General features: G+C 38.7%; 1 protein-coding gene across 1 annotated transcript; it reads right to left on the bottom strand.

The window, feature by feature from the left end:
- Nucleotides 1-2,049: 2,049 nt before the first annotated feature.
- Nucleotides 2,050-25,932, bottom strand: LOC110454748 (DNA repair-scaffolding protein-like). Its single transcript, XM_021504431.1, has 19 exons — nt 25,828-25,932; nt 24,444-24,648; nt 23,806-24,068; nt 23,508-23,597; nt 22,891-23,084; nt 21,394-21,494; nt 20,052-20,241; nt 17,490-17,656; nt 16,896-16,966; nt 15,882-16,096; nt 14,406-14,558; nt 11,911-12,199; nt 11,479-11,532; nt 10,854-11,058; nt 10,132-10,311; nt 9,348-9,435; nt 8,611-8,719; nt 5,744-5,794; nt 2,050-3,325 (listed from the first exon to the last, which is right to left on the bottom strand). Exons 1-19 carry the CDS (start codon nt 25,852-25,854, stop codon nt 3,200-3,202), a joined length of 2,778 nt encoding a protein of 925 aa, XP_021360106.1. The 5' UTR covers nt 25,855-25,932; the 3' UTR covers nt 2,050-3,199.
- Nucleotides 25,933-26,049: the final 117 nt, after the last annotated feature.

Here is a 26,049-nt window from a genome sequence, read left to right as displayed (position 1 = left end):
TTATAAATATTAATAGGAAAGTTTTGGTAACTTTCTCTCCACATTTGGTTGAGGCTTTTATAATTCATGCTACTAGTCGACAAGTTATTTTTCCTTTAATTCATAATGATCATACATTTATCGTATTGCGTGGAAAAGCATTTTCATTGCAGTAAATGCTACCGACATAAAACTGTATTAATCAAAAAGCATTTTTTCTTTGCAAATATTGTAATAAATATTCCTATTAAAGATAGGAGTACCTATATATTTATGTATTTTTTCTCATTTTTGCACAATTGATTATATTTATATTTCATTTATTATAGCATCATCCTTTGGATGCCATTTCAAACTGAATATAAATATCATGTAAACTTTTCAATAAACTGTTGATGGATAATAATATAAAAAAAATATATCAACTGTTACCAGTAGATATGATTCAATAGTGCAAGACCATTAGTAAGAATGATTTTTTACTTGTATGTTTAAATATAGAAGATTTTACTGATTGGCTTGACTGTTAAAAACAAAACTGTGATAGATACGAATGTTTAATGTGCAAGTGCTGAACCGTTTTTTGCATGTTGAATATAAATTGTATCAAATTTTTAATTTCAATTCTTAATTTATTTTTAATTAGTTTGCATCTTAACTAGTTGAATTTCTTTTACTTTTGTTTACTTTTTTATTTGTAAAAATTTGTTTTAATACATGTATTCATTTATGAAGTGTGTGTCTAATTTGTTAAGGGTTTACCAGTGAAGTCTGTTAACAGATGACACATGTAGGCATAGCCAAACAATACAAAGTCAACAACACTGAGAATAAAATTGTCTGTCCCCATGTTACAATGTAATGCTAGTAATAATTTGAGGTTCTTATATACCGCTCTCAAAGCGGTTCACAAGTAATTATCCTTGGTTATAGGGCCTTAGTAACCAGCCAATATCTTTCTCAACTACCTGGGGAGCATACAGCCGGTGCTGCCATTTCTGCACTCACAGCTAGCATTCTACAATTCTAGCACTGCCCAACCACGTACTCATTTACAGCTGAGTAGACTGGAACAAGTGGAGTCAAGTATCTTGCTCAAAGATACAACACAGTGACGTGCCGTGACGTGACTCAAACTCGCAACCCTTCGGTCACAAGCCCAGCGTCCTACCACTAGACTACCGTGCCTCATTAATGTACACACTGTCTGTAGATAAAACAACTCGCAATATCAGAAAGAGGACTGCGATGTCAGTATTATTTATCATTGCAATATAAATTTTTAGCTTGGAAATGGAGTTGAAAATGATTACCTCGACAACAGTTTGATGATGGGCATTATATGTCGTAGCAATATTATGTAATCTTTAATATTGCAATATATATTTCCGATCGCAATAACCCAACATAAGAAGGATAATTTCAACTACCTGACTCTTAAGTTTCGTTAAGACAGGAAGAGGTTGATGATATCAAAGTTTTACTTTCTATACAAACAATGTACGTATTAAACGTGTCGCAACGTTTCAAGACCGACTGGTCCCTTTGTCAAGCTATGACTGAGTGCAGTAAAACTGTGATATTACATATTTCCAAACTGATGGATCTTATTGAAGGGAGGGGTTGATAATTGTGTTTAAAGGCACAACCTGATAGATACGATATGTACCTAGACCAACATTGTTATATGTTAGTGTCCACTATAGACAGGTTTTGAGTAATATTTCAAAATCTTTTGAAATGCAATGAACTATAAAATGTGCTGATGTTACTGAAGACCCAGGGCATCCTATATATTGATTCTTCAATGTCTTAATCACAACTTCAATCCAAATTTTTTTTTTCAAAATCAGTGTGAAAAAAAGTTTATCATGTTCATTTTCTGGCAACGATCACATTTAATTCAAGTATGTCAAGATTTTGAGTTAAAATTTTAATAATTAAGAAATTGACCTGTCAGTCGAGTAAAGATGATTGATAGAAATGGGTCTTGATGTACCATGTTAACTTGCCTGTATCTTGTTGACAATCATGTTCCATATCATTAAAACAAAAACCTCAAGTTTTCTCAACTTTTGTTGTTTTTATTGTTTACACTAGGAAGATCACATTTATTTTACACATTTCAGTTCATTTAAACTCTGTTTAACAAACAGCATGTAAGTTTATCTATTATGTACAAATAATACTCACACAGGCCTATTTCTCCCTTTCCTAAGAGAAATATATGTTCATTTAAATTTTACAATACAATATAAGCATTAATATCTAATATGAATCTGTTTCTATCCCTTTATTTAGCTTTGAAGTTTAAAATCTGTTATTCAAGGAATAGTTTTCTATTTTGGCCAGTTGGCATAGATAGCTCCAGTAGAGCATGTGTACATTGAATAGTCAAAGAAGAAATCTGTTCCTTATATTTACCGTACTTTTCTGTGAATGTTTCATAATTATTTTATTCACTAGTCAGATCAAGGGATACAAATATAATTTTCAAATCTTATGAACGTGTGATGAATTCAGTTGAGTTAATCCACCCACATCTACTGTTGATAGCCTCGCCTCACACAATTGTGTCTCGTTCGCCGAAAATTTGCATAGCTCCGCCTATTTGTTTTGTTGTCAATGGCATGGAAATTCCTCACGTTCTATGGTCAAGTTATGAGACGATAAATCCATTTTGTGGGAACCACGGTTATTAAGTGGATGTCAGTGTGAAGACTGTAAATATTCGGAATTAATGAAAAACGTACAAATTACAATGTACAATAAACGAGTCTCCTTGGTACAACAGAAGTATACACCAGTTTAAACAATACTAACAGTATAGCATTACAGGGCCATCATTTACCCGTATAAGGGCGAGCTGTCACTGCCAGCCATTTTCTGTGTCTATTATATGATGTGATTTGGGCCAAAGATATTGCCTGATCAAGTGATTTGAAGTCTATTTCTACACGATGTCGTTCGCTGTATTTACTCCGTCATTGCTAAGTAGAGAAATAGTCATTAACCCTTTCACCACTGTGGACCATGATGGACTCATCCAGATCAATGTATGGTAGAGTTTACTGAAGTTGTATAGGGGTGAAAGGGTTAATAGTGGTACCAAGATCACTACCAACTCTAGTTAAGCCATTTGGACTAAAATTCAATCTCACTCGATCATAAACGGAATTGCTCATACTGAACTGTAAATTATTTCAATGCTAAAGATTGGTTATAATGCTACATCTATTTGTCGTAGTTTCAGATTTTCTACTTTTTCACCTCGTACAGTCCTTGAGCACAACACACAGAAAATGGTTCCAATGTCTTTCCCGAGGACGCTTTCAATATCGTATCCCTGAAATTAACAAAAGTACAATAAATTGTCACACTATGCCCAAAAAAGAAAGAACCCTAATACATTGCATAATATCTCAAAAATTAGTTAAGGATGTCAGCCACCTTACAGTAATATGTATCTCTTTTCCCAAAAGAGTTCCACAGCAAGAAACACAAAAAAAATCATAAAACCTATTTGACAAATTGTGACTTGATCATTTTAAAGGCATAACACTTAAAGTTTGACATTTAACGAATATTTCTTTCTTTCTGGTTTTTAGCTCACCTGGCCCAAAGGGCCAAGTGAGCTTATCCCATGGTGCAGCGTCCGTCGTCCGGCGTCCGTCAACTTTTTCCTTTAAAATACTACTTGTCCTGAATGGCTCAGAGGATTTTGACCAAATTTGGTCAGGAGCATCATTGGCCAAAGGGTTCTCAGTTTTGTATAAACGGAGGGTATAACCCCCCTGGGGGCAGAGGGGCGGGGCCAAATAGGGGGAAAATAGGTAAATCTTTAAAAATCTTCTTCTTAACCAATAGAAGGATTTTGACCAAATTTGTCCTAGAGCATCTTTGGACAAAGGAGACTCAAGTTTGTATAAACGGAGGGTGTGGCCTCTTTGGGGGCAGAGGGGCGGGGCCAAATAGGGGAAGTAGAGGATTTTTTCTCTCCTACTATACAAGTGAAGGGATTTAAACCAAATGCAGTCTGAAGCTTGGTCAGGAGCATCATTGGCCAAAGGGTTCTCAGTTTTGTATGAACGGAGGGTATGGTCCCCCTGGGGGCAGAGGGACGGGGCCAAATAGGGGAAAATAGGTAAATCTTTAAAAATCTTCTCCTCAACCAATTGAAGGATTTTGACCAAATTTGTCCTAGAGCATCTTTGGACAAAGGAGACTCAAGTTTGTATAAACGGAGGGTGTGGGCCTTCTGGCGGCATAGGAGCGGGGCCCAATAGGGGAAATAGAGGATTTTTTTTCTCCTACTATACAAGTGAAGGGATTTAAACCAAATGCAGTCTGAAGCATGCTTAGGGAGAAAAGAATCAATTTTGTTTAAACTGAGGTGTGTGGATTCCCCTTCTTTGGGGCAGATTAGTGGGGCCCATTAGGGGAAATAGAGGAAAACATTAAAGATCCTTCTCCTTCTGTACCGTTGAAGGGATTTTAACCTAACCAAACTTGTTTTAGAGAATCTTTGGGCAAAGGGAATTGAATATTTATAAATGGAAGATGCAACTTTGTTACTTGTACTCCTTTGATAAACCTGAATGGTATTCAGCAGGTTTTAAATTGAAAAATAAAATACCAGGTGAGCTATTAAGGCCCCTGGGCCTCTTGTTTGTTGTTGTTGCCGAAAACACCACATTACACTGTTATTTCATCGCTGAGTACTTCAACCAATGAATCGTAACATTGCGGTATACAACATCCTCAACTTAGGTATTTGTTCTTTTTAAGTTATAAATTATACTGGTTACCTGGGAAGTTCTATCAATGGAGGAATAGCCAAAGTCAAACCACTGATTGATAAAACTAGACACATGGGTGATAAAACTAGAAAATACTGATTGATTAGATTAAGATCATTTTAAAAAGGAGATAAAATTTCAGCTAAATCACAGGACTTGTATAATACGAAAGGCAACACAATATCCTTAATTATAGAACTGTATGCCAAATTCTGTATGACTAATACCCCCTACTCAATACATTCAATATATTCAATACAAGCCATTTGGATTGATATGTCTCGCCTGTACCCCGCTTTTGACCATCAATGCACATATCAGAGAAACTAACTTAAACGCAAAAACTTAATGTTGATGGAGGTATGCTGACAAAGTCAATGGACCATGAAAGGAAGACCGCATCCAACATTTGATGCATGGGTTGAGATGTACTATCTAAGATGCATCTATTGTCCAAGTTTGGTTGGTCTAGCACTTACACTTTCAGAGAAACTAACTTAAACGCAAAAACTTAGTGTGACGGCGTTGCCGGAAAAGCTACACCTAAGTCTCGCTACCGCTTCTTCATGACAACCCCCCCCCCCCCCAAAAAAAAGAGGGAAGAAAAAATGGAATCGTGTGTACATCTTCCTAAGATACTTTACATGTGTCACAAGATTCACAAAATTTGGTTTGGAAGGTTAGCAGCAGTGCATCAGACAAACTTCTGTCCACAGCTGGAGAGCACCTGACTCCAGTTAACCCTCCAACCCCTAACATTTACTGGGTGTTTTATTATTATGGGTATAATGTAAAAGGGAGATAACTAGTACATCTGGCACTGAAACAGATGCTTGAAACAATATTTGTCGAACTAGTCAGCATACAAATGAAGTGAGACCTTGCAGACTCACTTTGTTTATTTATTGAATGAAACCCTCTTTCAGAAGACTTTCGAGACAATAAGCCCCATTATTGACACTTACCTCCTCTGCTGTTTCCTCCGGGAGTAAGCGCTCTATACAATCCTGAAGAAGCTGTAAGAAGCATCAAATCTCTCATTATGACACTCGACATGCGAAATAATGAAGGAAAATACAAGTTGTCACATTCAAAATTATTATCCATAGATAATGTTCTCACTAAAGAACATACAATGTATACTGGAAAACTTACACCCAGTCACATTTCCACCAAACACTGATGAAATCAATTTCTGCCAAATGTTAATTTTGCCCTTCACATTTGATTACGATAATTGTTTTATCACATAATGTAGTGTGTTATCCAGTGAATATACCCATGTCATTTTTTTTTGCGTATTAACCCATGTAATATGTCAGACCTATCAGCCCTGTGATTGGTTGTAAGTTTCAATTGTTTCAATTGTGACGTCACGCCTAGGACAAGTACATGACGTCACAGGCTTGCGTCCTGGAGTCAAAATGACGGCATTTTACATTTCAAGGTTGCATGAATATTGTCGTTTTACACAAATAAATGCCACAAACCTTGATTAAGTGATAAAGAGGATCTTACACTCGTTTTCATTTCATATGAAATTTATGAAACTCTTCATGAATTTTTCATTTTAGCTCGCCTTAAAATTCTTAGACTCGTTTCATAAATCTCATATGAAATGGAAATTCATGTAAGATTTTATATCTATATCACTTACTGCTGTTCTCTGTAATGATGAATTCGCGGAGGGAGAAATAGGCGAAAATTAAACTGGGTCGAAAAATTCCCAGTATTTTTTTTTTTAAAGAAGCAGCATACACAGTGGACTTAACACAGGTGAGATACAGTATGTCATCGTTTCTCACAGCAATGTTGTTGTGTTGTTGATAGTTTACCCTGACTGTTCCAGTCTACCTAGCTGTTTAGTTGGAAACTAGCATAATGGGAAGCAACCGAGTGAAAGGCTGGCATCCCATGTGAGTCATAGACTGTCTGTCACTTACCACCACTTTAACAAGGTTTAAAGCTCCATAAGTCCTGGAGTAATTTACTCAAACTTAGGAAGCTAAGATAGTGGTAAGTTGGTAAGATATGTTATCTACTGTCAGACTTTACACTGGGACTTCCTTCACAAAGTGCTTTCTTACTTTGCTTAATTTATATTTTTCTGATGATTACGCAGTCATATATGGATTGAACAGCGTTTTTTTAATTTTCATGCCGCTATGAACGCAAATCGGTTACATCCATATTGCATGAATGCCACTAGGAAAATATAAAAAACGCTGTTAAATCCATATATATTATATACATTTTTACTATAGCGCATTATGATGTTTGTTTGCAAAGCTGTGTCATTCAAATAGATCATAAATACCATACAAAAACAGTTCAATACTTATATTTACGTTTTTTCTGCCTCTTATGTTCTTTTTTAACTTACAATTTATATTTAAAATCTAAAATTCCCGCCTTATCGACAGTCCACACAATTTCGTTCAATAGTTGGAACAGCGTGTTGTCGCGTACAGATTGGCAAACAAAGTAGTACTTTGAAATTTTAACAAACACTATGATTTTATTCCACAGTTCAGTATCAATACAATTGCGTATGCTATTTCTATAGGGTGATTTAAGTTTATCAATAGAACTCTGAGCTGAAAGTTAGATTTGAAATTGTTTCGATTTTTCCCCGGAAAAAAATTTGGCGCATGGATAAATACTGTCACCCTAAATCCGACCTTGCCCTCCACGAAGGAGTTATTTTTCTGAAATGTTTATGTGTGCTGTGACTCATATCAGTAGGTCTATAGAATATGTGTATTTCAGACATTTGTAGCGAACCCCTGTTGATCAGTGCAGTGTTTCTGATAAATTGCATGAGCGTTAAAATTGCCAGCATTGGTGATTTCAACCGATGTGCATTTTGTACGATATTGCAGACCTTGGTCTTGTTTTTGTTGTAATAAAAGTATTTTTTATTTTCTTATTTCTTTTGCACTTAAATTTACCATGACATTGTCAAGTCTCACAATGCCCAGCGATATGTCAGCAGCCGTCAGGTTTATTTATATTAGATATTGTAGTTCTGGTCTGTGTTGTATTAATAAGCCAAGAATTGTGTCTCGTGCTACATGGTAATTAAAGTCCCATCAACGACACAGCATTCAAAGAGGCTATATAGTGACAATGCCATGCAAATGTAAATATAGTGGGTTGAAGCGCAAATGTGAAATACACTGTTGCGGCCTACTTCAGCCTCACGACATGGATGTCTTCTATGTGAGTGTTGAGACAAAGGATTGACAGATTTTAATACCTCACTGAAGGATTATCATAGTAACAGGTGAAGAAAAAACGAAAATCAAAACATTCTGTCATGAGAAGGTGCTAATGACAAAATAAATCTCTGGAAATTTCACATTAATTTTTAGTGATGATCTTACCCTGAGCATTGAAGTCAGTTGGGCCAGTATTGATAAAATAATGTATGTGTTTGCCTAAAGTCAACCTTGGATGATACTGAGCAGACTGGGATATTTTTTATAAATATCTCTTTTTTCTTACATCTGTTTTTTTTAAATCCTTTAAACGATGTTTCGATTTGTTGCATGATTTGATATCAAAAAGGTTTTATAACAGGGAATCTAGTAAATAACATAAAATTGTACTTCAAAATTTCTATTAAATATTTTCTGTAAACTTAATTCTTGGTTGGTCAGGTTCTAGCTCTTGATTAATCACTAGTTAAATTTGCCAAAACCTATGATACAATTATTTTGACTGATGAATGGCCTTGACATGAATATTGTGACCTTGATATGATCAATGTGACCTGGATATAACCCCTGTGACCCTGATATGACCCTGTGACCCTGATATGACTACTTACACTGACTGTGACAGGGATGTCCAGCCCATCACAAGTGACCTTCACATCCATGGTCATCTTAGTCAATGGCTCTAGGACGGACTTGTGACACTCCAGACAGGTCAGCTCACTGAATCACCAACAACACAGCTCAGTTAGTGTGAAAAAATCATTCATTTCCACATTTCCTACCTACCCTAAGTTATTATCGCCTAATATACTTTTAGGTCTTATTCTGAACAACCACTTTGCTTTCTTTGTTGTAATCTAATGTAAAAAAAATTAAAAAAAGACAAGTTTTGCCAGTAGCTTCCAGTTTGTATACTAATTTTATGAAAGTCAAAAAAGTGGTGACAAAAAGTTTTTATTGTTAAACCAGCATAACTGTAAAACCTTAGTTTTCTATAACCACGCAATATTTTTGAAAGTGTTTTAAATTAATTTCAATTTTGAAATTTCAACATTAACCAAATATTATATTCTCCTTGACTAAAGGTCCTGGAGTCAACATTACACAATTATTCTAATTTACAATTATCATTAACCCTTTCACCCCTATGTAACTTTAGTAAACTCTCCCATGCAATGATCTGGATGAGTCCATTATGGTCCACAGTGTTGAAAGGGTTAATCATACTTGTGAATAAACACAAACTTTTATATAGCTCTCATAAAATATATGTGCTTTATAACCATTAAAAAACCCAACTGAATTCAAAGTGAAATAAATGAGAAGAAAGCACACGGTGGAAGATCACCTTTGTCGGGTTATAAGCTTGTCACTTCCACAATAATTACAGACGTCCCAGGAGTAGGCTGAGCTCTCGTCAACACCCCTCACTCTAGCTACAAAACATAAAAACACAGGATAATAGCACTCAACCTAGATACAACAGAGAAGAAGCTCATGGAGATTTCATTTGCTATCTGAACTAGAAAATAATTAGTTGAAAATCTTCCAAACAATCTGAGACTAATAAATGGTGGCATTCCATCAAATCCGTTAACATATACCCCAGGGGCCTGCTCCTTCTTAATGTGGTAGGATCTAGGTAATGCCCTTTTGAGAACATACACAGGTTCAAATTCATTGCATATCTTAAGAGCAGTAGACTATAAATCAAGGGCCATAACTCTCTAAAAATGTGTTGAAACAACAAGTTCATGACACAGGCGAAAGTACATCCATGATGGATTAGATGTATGCTAAGCTCAGCCAATGTGTCTAGGGTGAGGGTACCCAAAATGGAACGATTCCCAAAATGGAACACTTTTGATAAATATGATGTAGCATTTTCATTTTGAAACATAAATGAAGTGTATGTTATTCTTAATCAGAATTTACATATTTTGAAGCATTTTGAACAAGTTTCATCTCCCTACCTCTTTAAAGTGTTCTGTTCCCTCACCCTACAAGTAGTTTTAGGACCGACAGACACACAGACAGACAACCTGATTCCAGTACACCCTCCCTTCCACCTTACAAGGGTACAATTAGATCGGATAGAGAACAAACTGGAATGAAGCAGTTAACAAACTTACCTATTGCCTTGCAAAGTGAAAGATCAGGGAGATCACTGCATATATTTGGGATAGTAATCTCCCCCTGAAGAGCTCTCCTCTCTGCCTCTATCGTCGTTATCTCACTGTTGGTAGACAGGCAGGCGTCTGGTACATCAGTGATTGGTAGTATTTGAGAGTAGCCATCACAGCAGAGTTGTTCTGGGGAATCAATACACAATCAAGTATCTATCAGGTTATAAATATACAATTTATGTTTGATATTCATTTAATATACTGTAACAGCAGAGGAGAAATACACAGCCAGACGGGGATTTGAACCCAGAACCCTCCCATCTCTAGATGGATGCTTTACCAATTAAGCTAGTACCCGGTTGCCGGCTATCGATTCCGACCAGTTCTAATACAAACTGATCAGTCATATGTGGGATTATTAATTGTCCACGAACAAAATACAAATTTTGTTTAACTCTAGCAGAACTCGACAGGGTCGACTGTCGGTGGCATAACATTGAGGCAAATCAGCAGTCTATTGTATAAAGGAAGGATATTCAACCCTAGCTCATATTCATTAGGTGTTAGATCATAAGATCATAAAGCGGGTCATCACAAGATTTTAACATACTTTTGATTCAAATTTGTTCAAGGGGAATTACTCTATCACAAATGATGAGTTAAATAACTTCAGCATATAACCTGTTCCAAGTCAGATATGGGATGTGTGAAACACCTGAGATACAAACCTTTGTGGTAAAAGACGTCTTTGAAGAACATGACCTTTCCACAGACAGTGTTTACGATATCAAAGACTACTCTGACAGTACTGTAGCTGGGCGGGGGTTCAGAGGAGGGCACACCGGACCACACATATACATAGCAGTGGGAAGGTCCTAAGTGCGGAGCTGTCCCAGAGCCACCTCTCGCATCAGCAACTCGTGTTTCTGATGGCTGTGAAACAGAAAGAGATTACACAAGGAAACTTGTAATGGTATTCTGTATAGACACAGTGTAAAAATAATCATCTCTTTTTGTTAACAGCCCCTGCTCTATTAGATGCCCTAATTACCTGAACAATTCACCTGTTGGTAACCTAAAATTTTGCCCAACTCTGACATTTTACCTACCCTAACAATGACCCTATCTATAAATATTACCCTTTCCCTAACATTCTACCTACCCTGACAATGACCCTATCTATAAATATCACCTTACCCCTAACATTCTACCTACCCTAAAAATACCCCTACCATATTTCTCCAATCACTCTTAAATGCCTATAATTACCCTGCCCAAATGATCGTCAGAGGACAAAATACTAAGGTAAGTATGAATGTACACTATTTGTGCCTAACTATTGTGCCTACTTACCAGTATGGCTAAAACTTTTGCAACAAAACAGAACCGTTTCAATTCCGCTGGTTTCTGAAAATAAAGTACACTGCCAAATGACAATTTAAAAAAAACGTTTATTTCACAGTTATTGTTAAATTTCCAAAATAAAATAATGTCCATTTGAGCCTATATTTTTAACCATTTTCATGTTCAAGCTCAAATCCTAGTTCCAGTGGAGAAACACTTTATAAAGAATTCAAATTACTTTCAGTTCTTTCTGTACATTGCTGAGTGTTTAAGCTGTCAGTGTTCCTATATTTAGTGTTAAAGTTGTCAGTGTTCCTATATTTAGTGTTAAAGTTGTCACAAAATCTGTGGGTAACAAGAATGTAGAAATGAGAAAAGTAATTGTTTTATGAACACATGACTCAAACTTGCTTTTAAACATTTCCTTTTTACTGTATTTACCCTACAGGCCTTTGACAGATCAGTAAGCGACAGAGGACGATACCGTGACAGTAGGGCAGGGGTATCTATTGGAGTTACGTCAACATTCGTGGAGTTATCTCCCTTCATTATATAACAAAATCCAGGTGGCTCCACGGTGCAGGCAGCAGTGCTCGGTGCTGGGAGTGCTTGCTCGCTCTCCTCACTAACTCCACTTGTTCCTGGTAGCACCTGGTCACTTTCTTGACTAAGTGTACTTGATGCAACACCAGACCAAACAGAATCAATCAAAGTAAACAAACTAAAGTCTCTGAAATGATAACAATAGGGGATGTCTTTCAGTCCAAAATAACAACAGGTTCAAAGGACATGTATCATCATTCAATAACAATATATCAAGAATAATGTCTTTAATTTTTACACACCCACTAAATCAATACTTAGTATGGAACATATCCTTAGATGTATAAAATAGTCATGCAAATTGATTTTACAAAGACTGTATGATTTACCATTCCCTGTCCAACTGTGTAACCTGAGGTCAGTAAAGGAGAACACTGTACCCTCCCCCTGTAACACTGTATGACCTACCATTCCCTGTCCTACTATATACCCTGAGGTCAGTAAATTTAGGAGAACACTGTACCCTCCCCCTGTAACACTATATGACCTACCAATCCCTGTCCTACTGTGTACCATGAGGTCAGTAAAGGTGAACACTGTACCCACCCCCTGTAACACTGTATGACCTACCACTCCCTGTCCTACTATGTACCCTGAGGTCAGTAAAGGAGAACACTGTCCCCGCCCCCTGTAACACTATATGACCTACCATTCCCTGTCCTACTGTGTACCCTGAGGTCAGTAAAGGTGAACACTGTACCCTGCCCCTGTAACACTGTATGACCTACCACTCCCTGTCCTACTATATACCCTGAGGTCAGTAAAGGTGAACACTGTACCCCGCCCCTGTAACACTGTATGACCTACCACTCCCTGTCCTACTATGTACCCTGAGGTCAGTAAAGGAGAACACTGTACCCTCCCCCGGTAACACTGTATGACCTACCGTACCCTGTCCTACTGTATACCCTGAGGTCAGTAAAGGTGAACACTGTACCCTCCCCCTGTAACACTGTATGACCTACCATTCCCTGTCCTATTGTGTAACCTGAGGTCAGTAAAGGAGAACACTGTACCCTGCCCCTGTAACACTGTATGACCTACCACTCCCTGTCCGACTGGGTACCCTGAGTTCAGTAAAGGAGAACACTGTACCCTCCCCCTGTAACACTATATGACCTACCAATCCCTGTCCTACTGTGTACCATGAGGTCAGTAAAGGTGAACACTGTACCCTGCCCCTGTAACACTGTATGACCTACCACTCCCTGTCCGACTGGGTACCCTGAGTTCAGTAAAGGAGAACACTGTACCCTCCCCCTGTAACACTGTATGGCCTACCATTCCCTGTCCTACTGTGTACGCTGAAGTCAGTAAAGGAGAACACTGTACCCTCCCCCTGTAGCACTGTATGACCTACCGTACCCTGTCCTACTGTATACCCTGAGGTCAGTAAAGGTGAACACTGTACCCTCCCCCTGTAACACTGTATGACCTACCGTACCCTGTCCTACTGTATACCCTGAGGTCAGTAAAGGAGAACACTGTACCGTCCCCCTGTAACACTGTATGACCTACCGTACCCTGTCCTACTGTGGACCCTGAGGTCAGTAAAGGAGAACACTGTACCCTCCCCTGTAAGACTGTATGACCTACCGTTCCTGGTTTGTTCTACTGTATACTGTAAGGCCATGGAAGGAGAATGCAGTGCCCTCTCCCTGTAAGACTTTTTCCCACATTGGAAGTCTGTCCTTTGGCAGTATAACCTCACACATTGTTCCCTGTATGTCCTCCACCAGCAGGCACCATCTACAAATTAATGAAAATGTGTACCCCGAGGTCAGTAAAGGAGAACACTGTACCCTCCCCTGTAAGACTGTATGACCTACCGTTCCTATGACCTACCACTCCCTGTCCTACTGTGTACCCCGAGGTCAGTAAAGGAGAACACTGTCCCCTCCCCCCGTAACCCTGTATGACCTACCATTCCCTGTCCTACTTTGTACCCCGAGGTCAGTAAAGGAGAACACTGTACCCTCCCCCTGTATCACTGTATGACCTACCATTCCCTATCATACTGTGTCCCCTGAGGTAAGTAAAGGAGAACACTGTACCCTCCCCCTGTAACACTGTATGGCCTACCATTCCCTGTCCTACTGTGTACGCTGAAGTCAGTAAAGGAGAACACTGTACCCTCCCCCTGAAACACTGTATGACCTACCGTACCCTGTCCTACTGTGGACCCTGAGGTCAGTAAAGGAGAACACTGTACCCTCCCCTGTAAGACTGTATGACCTACCGTTCCTATGACCTACCACTCCCTGTCCTACTGTGTACCCTGAGGTCAGTAAAGGAGAACACTGTACCCTCCCCTGTAAGACTGTATGACCTACCGTTCCCGGTTTGTTCTACTGTATACTGTAAGGCCATGGAAGGAGAATGCAGTGCCCTCTCCCTGTAAGACTTTTTCCCACATTGGAAGTCTGTCCTTTGGCAGTATAACCTCACACATTGTTCCCTGTATGTCCTCCACCAGCAGGCACCATCTACAAATTAATGAAAATTGACCAGCTATAATGGTACGACAATGTATTATTTTCAGGGCTAGAAATTATTTTTGAATACCACTAGTCAATTGGGGTAGTAGTTTCCAATTTTTACAACTCCATACTTGTACGTAAATTCCTCTTTAATTACACTGCACAGAAACGACTTCTTGTGTCCATATTGAGTTTAAGGGTCAAAACTGAGCTTGAAAGAGTAATAAATACAATAAGTAGGTAGTTTCATGAACATCGATGAAAGCATTTACTAAAGAGTTATAAACAAGAGGTCCAGAAGGGCCTGTATTGCTCACCTGTTTGTTTTCTTACATGCAGTTGTTGGCCAAATATTGTGAAGTTAGGTTGATTGGATATTCAGAAGAGGCTGAAGGTTTAGTTATTTGATCCCTGTGACCCTATACGTAGGGCAAGGGCATATTCCTGTGCAAATGTTGTTGAACTCAAACACAGGATGCTGGTGGGGGAAAGGAGCAGGACTTGGAACATTTTGGATACTCAGAAGTGTGTTGAAGGGTTTTGTTTGTTATTTTTTATTTATTGTTTTAGTAACCACTAAGGTCATATAAGGATGGTGTCGCATGACGGACATACAACTTTGAAAGTATAGGTCAATGTCATTTTCATTGGCAAACTTATCAGGTTCCATCATAGGATGCTACTGGACAAATATCATGACTCTAGGCCTTCCAGATCTTCAAAAGAAGTTGTTTGAATGTTTTGACCTATTTGACCCCTGTGACCTTGAAAGTAAGTCAAGGTCATTTTTATTCCCAATCTTTGTTGGGCTCCATCCCAGGATGTTACTGGCAAAACATCATGACTGTAGGACCTTCAGAAGAAGTCGTTTAAACAAAATTTGACAGATGAACAGATGACGGATGCTGCGCTATGGCATAAGCTCACATGCCCTTCGGGCAGGTGAGCGAAAAATCTCAGTGCAGATGATCACATTGAAACTGTATGTCACATTTTGTGTAGTAAGTGACACAAAAATAAGTTGTCTTAAATTCGGGCTAGACAATAAGGGTAGCCCAATAGACTGAAAATAGTGAAATATCTAGCTGACTATATTAAAGTGGTTCTAAAAACCGCTCGCCCAATTGACTAGTCAAAAATATATATTGCTCATCTTGTTAAATAATATTGGGTTAGTGTAATTTGCACATGGACTAGTAAATATTGGAAATGACTACCCAAATTGACTAGACTAAGTGGAATTCAAAATTAATTTCTAACCCTGGTTAGTACATTGATTGCCTTAAGCAGGAAGGTTTTACTGTACAAAGACATCTATATGTACCATACCTGGAAGTTTGTCGTGTCCGTTTCTGTAGGACCCTGTGTACCAGCGCTGAGAAGCTGTGACCTTGACCTTCCCGTGTGGAGCCCTGTCTATGAATACTGTCTAGTATCGTGTGTGAGACAGCAGATTTTGTCGCAGACCGTGCCGGCTGGGTTGCCTGTATCACTGTCAATCTTGACCTCTCGCTGTCCTCTTGTTCATCACAACACAATGGATCCTACAAAACATACACTCACGTCATTACTTTTAAATATTTGTGTTTTACCTGTTACTTCCCGTTTTACGAAACCACATACAGTGCACAGGAGAAAGCTTGCTGTAGTTTGACTTTTGACTTTAGTTCTGTCAGTTATGAGGATTGTTTCATCATTATGTTGAATATTCATACACAACATACCCTACAGGGTGATTTCGTTGTGAAGGGTGAACACCAGTCTACAGTTGTGGGATCGCACAACGTTACACAATGTGCAATGTGCGCACAATAAAAACCTGGACGATTAGTGCTTGTGCACATCTGTGTGCACGATGGATGAATGTTGTGCGATAACAATTGTGATTGGTGTAATTTGAGAAGTGGCTTAACAATAGCTATGGTTTCGGGTTTAAACACGCTGTACTATGCACGATGTGCGCATGCTACTTTGGTCCTTGTGTGGTCACACAACTGTTATATGAATTTTACCAGTGTAGGGATAAATTAATTTACTGGGTGAATTTTGTATACAATCTCAATACATGTAACTTTGTAATCAAAAATTCATTATTATGATAAATATTTTAAATAAAAATACCTGCTTGAAAATCATGTCTTTCTATCTTTAGGGCTATTCCATAAAAAAGTGTATAGAAGGGGTAGGAGGGGTAGGAGGGTTTTTTCAGAGACCCCATCACCCACCAAATTTAAAAAATATATAATTGTACTGGTGCTTCCCACCTCCCCCATACAACTAATTATGGAATAGCCCTAACCTGGAGATAAAAATGATCAACTATTGTACGCAATCAAGTATTACCCTGGAAACAGCCACCGCTGGAATGCTGGGCAGGAGATAGGCAGGACAGGATTGGTGGGTCCTCACTAGATCTGAGGAGAAACAAGTACTTCATTAGACCCAAGAGAAAACAATTATTTCACTGGACTGAGAAAAAAATCAGTTATATCATATAGATCATTCAGAACAAAATTCAAGCACTTTCTTAAAAAATTCCATGTCAAAGTTTTCAGGAAGGTAATACAGAAATTTTCTGGTTTTGTAATGTTACATATAACACAAAAATAAAATGAATCAAAACGGATTTAAAATAACTGTTGTTTTTTTTTTTTGATAAATTCATGTCAACACAAAAATTAGATATTGTTCTTCTTTAACAGCTTTTGAACAGTCCTTAAGAAACAAGGACATACTTGTCTCTAGTACGTTTTATAGTACTTTTAAAGGAATGTTGAGTTAATTCCAGCACTTTTCCAGAATACACGACTTATTTTCAAGTACTGATCGCCTCCATTGAGCACTTGTTTCACAGGAATGCTATGCACTCACCCTATCTGAGGAGAAACATCAATGACCTGAAGAGGAAGGATTATATTGCTGAGAGGTGAACCATACCTGCTACACAGGGGCAGTTCCAGCGACCAGTGACCTTGACCCTTTGCTGAGGCTGTCTGGTGACCTTGCGAGACCCCGGGCTACGAAGGTCAGCACTGTTCACCACCTGACAGTAGTTTGTACATAACAAAACTTTCTGGTTAGTCTGCTTCAGGTCAAGCTGCTGCCTGACAAAACAAAAACAAGAGGCCAGTGAGACCTGTGTCACTCAGATATTACCTAATGATGTTGGCAAAATATATTTCATGATGTAAAGATTAATCAAGAATGCTTCATACATATTTGAGTTATCAAGCTTTAAGCCATATGTAGATACCTAGCCACTGGAAAAATGACCCATATTGAGGCCTTTCAGTAAGAATATACAGCAGGGAATCCCACTGACAAATACAATTTTTTCAAGATCTTTAATTCATTCTAGACTAGTAGTCTTTTCAATGAAAAGTTGATGACAGACATAAGAATAACGTACAGTTGGACGGCCAACCGGTTATATATTCAAAATCTTATTTTAACTTAATATAAATGAAGTAAAATATTATCCAAATGTTCTTTAAACTTGAGAACAGTGAAGTATATTTCTTGATGTTTTTATTTTTCTGGAATTGTATCAATATCATATTTTAAATTTGAACACATGGTCATTATTTATCCTGATCCTACTTTGTTCTTACCTCAAACACAGATGTCTGTTACCTATATATAGATACCTACCACAGAGGATGGATGAAGGCAATGCTGCCCTCCTGTATACTGTGTTGGTCTGTTACCTATTTATAGATACCTACCACGGAGGATGGATGTGTACGATGCTGCCCTCCTGTATACTGTGTTGGTCTGTTACCTATATATAGATACCTACCACGGAGGATGGATGTGTACGATGCTGCCCTCCTGTATACTGTGTTGGTCTGTTACCTATATATAGATACCTACCACGGAGGATGGATGTGTACGATGCTGCCCTCCTGTATACTGTGTTGGTCTGTTACCTATATATAGATACCTACCACGGAGGATGGATGTGTACGATGCTGCCCTCCTGTATACTGTGTTGGTCTGTTACCTATATATAGATACCTACCACGGAGGATGGATGTGTACGATGCTGCCCTCCTGTATACTGTGTTGGTCTGTTACCTATATATAGATACCTACCACGGAGGATGGATGTGTACGATGCTGCCCTCCTGTATACTGTGTTGGTCTGTTACCTATATATAGATACCTACCACGGAGGATGGATGTGTACGATGCTGCCCTCCTGTATACTGTGTTGGTCTGTTACCTATATATAGATACCTACCACGGAGGATGGATGTGTACGATGCTGCCCTCCTGTATACTGTGTTGGTCTGTTACCTATATATAGATACCTACCACGGAGGATGGATGTGTACGATGCTGCCCTCCTGTATACTGTGTTGGTCTGTTACCTATATATAGATACCTACCACGGAGGATGGATGTGTACGATGCTGCCCTCCTGTATACTGTGTTGGTCTGTTACCTATATATAGATACCTACCACGGAGGATGGATGTGTACGATGCTGCCCTCCTGTATACTGTGTTGGTCTGTTACCTATATATAGATACCTACCACGGAGGATGGATGTGTACGATGCTGCCCTCCTGTATACTGTGTTGGTCTGTTACCTATATATAGATACCTACCACGGAGGATGGATGTGTACGATGCTGCCCTCCTGTATACTGTGTTGGTCTGTTACCTATATATAGATACCTACCACGGAGGATGGATGTGTACGATGCTGCCCTCCTGTATACTGTGTTGGTCTGTTACCTATATATAGATACCTACCACGGAGGATGGATGTGTACGATGCTGCCCTCCTGTATACTGTGTTGGTCTGTTACCTATATATAGATACCTACCACGGAGGATGGATGTGTACGATGCTGCCCTCCTGTATACTGTGTTGGTCTGTTACCTATATATAGATACCTACCACGGAGGATGGATGTGTACGATGCTGCCCTCCTGTATACTGTGTTGGTCTGTTACCTATATATAGATACCTACCACGGAGGATGGATGTGTACGATGCTGCCCTCCTGTATACTGTGTTGGTCTGTTACCTATATATAGATACCTACCACGGAGGATGGATGTGTACGATGCTGCCCTCCTGTATACTGTGTTGGTCTGTTACCTATATATAGATACCTACCACGGAGGATGGATGTGTACGATGCTGCCCTCCTGTATACTGTGTTGGTCTGTTACCTATATATAGATACCTACCACGGAGGATGGATGTGTACGATGCTGCCCTCCTGTATACTGTGTGTGTTACCTATATATATAGATACCTACCACGGAGGATGGATGTGTACGATGCTGCCTTCCTGTATACTGTGTTGATCTGTTACCTATATATAGATACCTACCACGGAGGATGGATGTGTACGACGCTGCCCTCCTGTATACTCTGTTGATCTGTTACCTATATATAGCTACCTACCACAGAGGATGGATGTGTACGATGCTGCCCTCCTGTATACTGTGTTGGTCTGTTACCTATATATATATACCTACCATGGAGGATGGATGCGGACGATGCTGCCCTCCTGTATATTGTGTTGTTGTACCACTGCAGCAGAAAACAGCACAAGAATCTGGCGCGGCTCGACCAGCCCTGTCAAAACCTCACAGCGAGCCAACTGGAGTGAGTAGAGGAGCTCAAAGCTAACCACTTCAATAGTGATGATCTTTGATGTGGACACAGCTGGAGGTAAAACAGAACCCAGGTGTTAGAAGCAGACTAAATGTTTTGTGCATGAACAAAGCATATGATGCCATATTGAAGACAAAGACACAAAATACCAGAATTCCACGGGAGCTCAGTGCTTTTAGTGAGAAAATTAAGTGTTTTGGCTTGAGTTAATTATCACGTACACAGATATGCCAAAATGTGCAAAGTTGAAACTTGACAGAAAAACCTGTAATATATGTTGAACATTATTGCTTCTAGCATTAGGGTACAAAATTTGAAAGGAATTGATCAGAAAATTAAAAAAATCTTGCATTTACTACACAATGCCCTTATTTGGCAATAAAAGGGGCATAACTCCACAAAAAATGCACGTAAACTTCTGAAATGCAAATTATTCCGAGCTATATTGGTATGCAATATGTGTACCTAGTTTAATTTTGGTATGCAATATGTGTACCAAGTTTGAATTCAATCAATCCAAGGGAACTCAAGTTATCGCACAAAACCTTGTTTCAGACGATACAACCGACGCTGAAAAAAGTAATACCTATATGTCGTCTTGCGTTGCAGGCGACACAAAAACTGCAACACATTGCCAATTATATCCCCCATTGCTAAACTATGGACTGGAACTCATAGAGACATGCATTAAGTTATGATCATAACCTGCTTACGTGACTCTGCCTTCCTAAGAGGTACAAACATAACAACTTATGATGATGATCAAAGGTGGAATAATGTTGGAGATATGCTCCAGACAAGCGGTATCTTACATATTTTGCTCTTTTAATAACAGTCAAACAACAAATTGTAGGTCACAGTGACCTATTTTTGAATAAGACACTCTGCCTTGCCAAAACGTACCTGTATATCAAGTTTGATGATCCCAGGAGATAATGTGGTAGATATGCTCTGGACAACACCTCAGACGGACAGTGAACATTTACTTACGATCTCTCCTGTCTGTGTGACGGTGGGGTATTTATGTTAACCTGTGTCAGCCTTAGTATCTGTATACCAAGTTTGATGATCCCAGGAGATAATGTGGTAGATATGCTCTGGACAACGCCTCAGACAGAGAACATTTACTTACCATCTCTCCTGTCTGTGTGACGGTGGGGGTATTTATGTCAACCTGTGTCAGCCTTAGGATCTGTTGCTTACCTTGAGATTCCAACTCAGTTGAGTTCTGCTGATGGGACCATATTCTCAAAGATGACCGCTCTCTCATTTGAACTTTGTTAAGTTGGTCAGCAAAACCTCCCCTATCAAAAACACATATCATAAAGCATTTTTAACTCAAATGCAAAACCTCAAAAACTAAATGTAACCTAAAAAGTATTTTCTTTGCAAATTTTGGTTAGTTGACAGTTCTGTTGTTGAGATCTACCTGAAGTTTATCAACAGTGGAGCCTCAAAAGTCTAGCCCCCAATAATCTAGTTATCTCATTATCAAGCCACCACTAATCCATCCTCGATATCCAGGGGTTACGCTCACTTTCGCACTCTTTACCCCTGGAACTTATCATAGCAAAATTGAAGGCACGAAGAAAGCTGTTTGATTGGTCTCAGGTAAAAAAATCTGACCAGTCACTAGGCTGATACCTGTCCTTTGAAGATTACAAAGGAGAGACGCCCATTTTCAAAGCCTGTCAATTTTTACCATTATAAGACCGCGAGATTCTTTTGATGTACATCAAAGGATCAAACTAGCCTTCTCGTCTCATCAACAAGGTGGCGCACACTGAGCCTTCAATTTCGCTATCACATATCCAGGGGTGTAGAGAGCGAAAGTGAGCGTAACCTCTGGATATCGAGGATGCCACTAATCTGTTTTTCCCACTATCCAGCCACCACTCATCTGGTTGTCCCACTTTCCAGCCACCACTAATCTGGTTGTCCCACTATCCAGCCACCACTAATCTGGTTGACCCACTATCCAGACACCACTAATTTGGTTGTCCCACTATCCAGCCACCACTAATCCAGCCACCACTAATCAGGTTGTCCCACTATCCAGCCACCACTAATCTGGTTGTCCTACTATCCAGCCACCACTAATCCAGCCACCACTAATCCAGCCACCACTAATCTGGTTGTCCCACTATCCAGCCTCATTAATTCAGTCACCGCTTATCTGGTTGTCCCACTATCCAGCCACCACTAATCTGGTTGTCCCACTATCCAGCCTCATTCATCCAGAAACCACTAATCTGGTTGTCCCACTATCCAGCCACCACTAATCCAGTCACCACTAATTTGGTTTTCCCCCTATCGAGCCTCGTTAATCCAGTCACCACTAATCTATACTGGTTGTCCCACTATCCAGCCACCCCTAATCTGGTCGTCTCACTATACAGCCACCCCCAATCTGGTCGTCTCACTATCCAGCCACCCCTGATCTGGTCGTCTCACTATCCAGCCACCACTAATCTGGTTGTCCCACTATCAAGCCTCATTAATCCAGCCACCACTAATATGGTTCTCCCACTAATTTAGAATGAATTTATTTCAAAAAAATAAAAATTTCTCTATGTAATTTTGTAGATGCAGTTTTTTTTTTAAATGCATGTTTAATCAGAAACGTTTTTTTCCATGAGAAATCTCCAGAAAGGTGGTGTTTTGTAGGATAACAAGTAACTTAACAAAATAACCATGTACCTTTTGAATTTCTTTTTCTTTTTTGCTGAATCCTCTAAAATGTCTGTATCCCCTGATTGTGAATCCTTAGATGGTGTTTTCAAATTCAAGGTCTTAACCCAGTCACTGGCCTTGACCTTTGAACTTGAGGAAGCCTGACTAGGTGCTGGAGACTGGCTCTCCATGCTTTCGATATCCTGTGAGATCTCCAAACTCTGAAATGTTCACGGCTAACTCATGAAACAAATGATTACATAAACAAATGCCCTATTAAACCTGTACAGTAAGACATGTACGGCATGTTTGTAGTCATTGTATTTCTAAATAAGAGATCTCAGAGGGATCTTGACATTCACTTACATAAGATCTTTATTAGCTCTACGTAAGTTTGATCTTTTCCCTTCATCTGTCCTCTTATTTTGATCTGTTATTCATTGGATTTACAGTCATGTTGACAGTTTTGATATATGTCCTTTTGTGAATGTCATTGTTTACTTTTTTTGATATCAGTTTACAAAGATATACACGTGTTCAAAACACATGATAAATAAATCAACCAGTTAATCATATAAGTCTTATTTATCTGTAATCTAGTTGAATACAATACCTGTAATCTGGATGAACACAGTATAATTTACCTGTAAATTTTCATCAGTTTCCTTCTGAGAAAAAGAAAGCCTCGATCCTTCTGATTCATAGCTGCAGATATTGGCTGTTACATCCGACACCTTCAAAACAACGTCATAATTAAAGAAAAGTTGATCGTATTTAAATACATCTCTGTATCTCATGTTTATATATCTTTGAAATTTAAGTGTTTCATTACCTCAATACACATATCTTCTATGTACCCTAGGGATATGTCATGACCAAGTCAAAAGGCACATGATCACAGAGTTCTGTGATAAAGAGTTGTTAAATAGTTTAACCTCTGACCTGAGAATGTTTCCCTCCTTGATTTTCTGAATCAGCTTTCTCCCTCGTGGCTTTGTTTTTCATACCGGACTGACACCACCAAGCTTCAGAGGAAGACTCATCATCTGTAACGATGACTGCCGGATCCTCGCAGTCTTTTTGTACACCAGCCTTGTACCTAGGACCTGACCTTCGGACTACGGGGGAAAATTCCAGACGACTTTTCTGTTTTTCAGACTCATCATCGTCATCATCACTAGAACTCCAGGCTATTGATTCAGCAACTGTTTTCAAAAAATATTATAACAAAAAAAATTGAACTTATATTCTTGGTTTACAATTAAAGATTAGTCTTACTGACATCAATCAAGAAGAATAAATTTGTCTGACACAGTGAGTTCAAGGCCATAAACCTGTGGGTTGCTACCACAATAGGAAACAATTTAACTGGATAATAAAAACAAAGAAGGACTCAATCAATTCTTCAGATAAATTAAACCTGGCTTTACCGCCGTCCAGAGAAACGTAATCAACCAGGCGATAAACACAAAGCTTCTGAATGTATAGGCATCATCATGATCAGTTCAGTACTTATCCACGAGACACGATTATACATCTGTATTATTGTATTTTTGGCAGCAATGAGCTCGGTGTGTTACCTTCAGTGGGGAGTTCTCCAGATATATTTGCCACTCTCTGTCCGATTAAATGCCCCTTCTGACGTTTTGTTGGATTGTTGTGATCAGTTCCAGCAAATCCTGAAAACCCTTCACCAAAGCTTTGCCATTTACCAACAGGTTTTCTTTTCTCCTGAATTTTCCTTTGGGAATAAGACCTGTCCTCTTTCTCTGGACTGTATATCAACTAAATACAAATTTATTAACAAGTCTTAGGAGTACGTGAAACAATACACGAAATACACATTTCTTTATATATCCACAAAAACATTCTTAAATCGTCACTTTGAAACATAAACATAATAGTAACACAAACATAGATTGACTGTTTGGAGACATTGGCTATATTTTGCCAGATGGACATCTTCCTTAATGTGACAAAATTGGACAAAGTTTAGCCATGTTTTCGTTATACATATGTACATGTAATCTGTTTAAGCCACACAGAAAGTAGGTCTACTAATTTTCATAAAATGTTAATAACTAGTTATAATTAAACTGTCTTAATATATTTACTTATATAAAATATATATTTTATGACATACAAATTGTTCTAAACTGAAGTAGCATGCTCCCTGCATGTGTTGTATTTAACATATCAGAATTAGCCATAGTGTTTGTGGCTATTGAGGATAACAGGAAGTGGGGCTAATTGGGAATGCTAAATGTGTAACACCAATGGGATGACGTAATTTTCAGTTTAGTGCCTTTTTTCATTATTCAGATCACAAGTACTCAATATCAGGGTATGTAGTTGTTGATAGGAAACAACCAGCTTAACTAAGATTTTTCTAACAACTATTTTTTATCTGATATTTTATTATACGTGTAAAAGATGTGCATTGATTAGGTTGCCAAACAAGCATCAACTGTATGGAATTCCCCTTTATCTCAGCGGTAGAGTATTGGGCTGGAAAGCCAAGGGTCATGGGTTCGAGCCCCTGAGAGTGATGGCACTATGTTTATCACTATTCCTCATCCTACTACATGTACGTATACTGGCTAATGGAGACTTAGGAGCTGGACCCGCAGAGAAAGAGAAACAGGACCCTGAACGATACTCAATCAAATGTCAATAGATATATATCATTACTGTACCAATGTGTAATTCAACTAAAAGCCAATCTACATATTCCACTATTCTCTCAAAAAGCTGACTCAGAGACATATAGATCTATGTAATATGTGTCTCTGGTCACAGGGACATGGGTCGCTTTACTTGTAATACTATAAAATAGTGTTTTCTACTAAAAAATACACTATTTTTTAATATTACAAGTACAGCGATCCATGCTCCTGTGTCTCTGGCTGACCATAACAAAGTGTTGTGACATTGAGCAAACAAAAAATAAGTCCACGGTCGTACTTTTCGTTTTCCATAATACTGTGACATCTTTTGGAAAGTCTACTGTATGGTGTTTTCAGAAGAATGATCTGCACTGTAGTTTGGTCGGAAGTATCATTTTCTAAATTCCCGGGGTTTTACACAGAATATTTTTTACCTTTTAACACGAAAGATTTCCAAAATACACACAAATATTTTAATTTATTTTATCTGCAATGTTTTTAAAACACAGAAGGCATCTTC

This window comes from Mizuhopecten yessoensis, unplaced genomic scaffold (genome assembly GCF_002113885.1).
Source record: "Mizuhopecten yessoensis strain PY_sf001 unplaced genomic scaffold, ASM211388v2 scaffold8051, whole genome shotgun sequence".
Classification (NCBI taxonomy): Eukaryota; Metazoa; Mollusca; class Bivalvia; order Pectinida; family Pectinidae; genus Mizuhopecten; species Mizuhopecten yessoensis.
Note: the sequence above shows the minus strand (reverse complement) of the source record. Positions and strands in the feature narration are given on the sequence as shown.

Excerpts from the sequence above, each read along its gene's own strand:
- LOC110454748 (XM_021504431.1), bottom strand. The coding sequence starts at position 25,854 with ATGTCACAGTATTATGGAAAACGAAAA. Across the intron at positions 23,085-23,507 it reads AAACTGATGAAAATTTACAG|AGTTTGGAGATCTCACAGGA; the intron begins GTAAATTATACT and ends TGAACATTTCAG. Across the intron at positions 21,495-22,890 it reads AAGAAAAAGAAATTCAAAAG|GGGAGGTTTTGCTGACCAAC; the intron begins GTACATGGTTAT and ends TGTTTTTGATAG.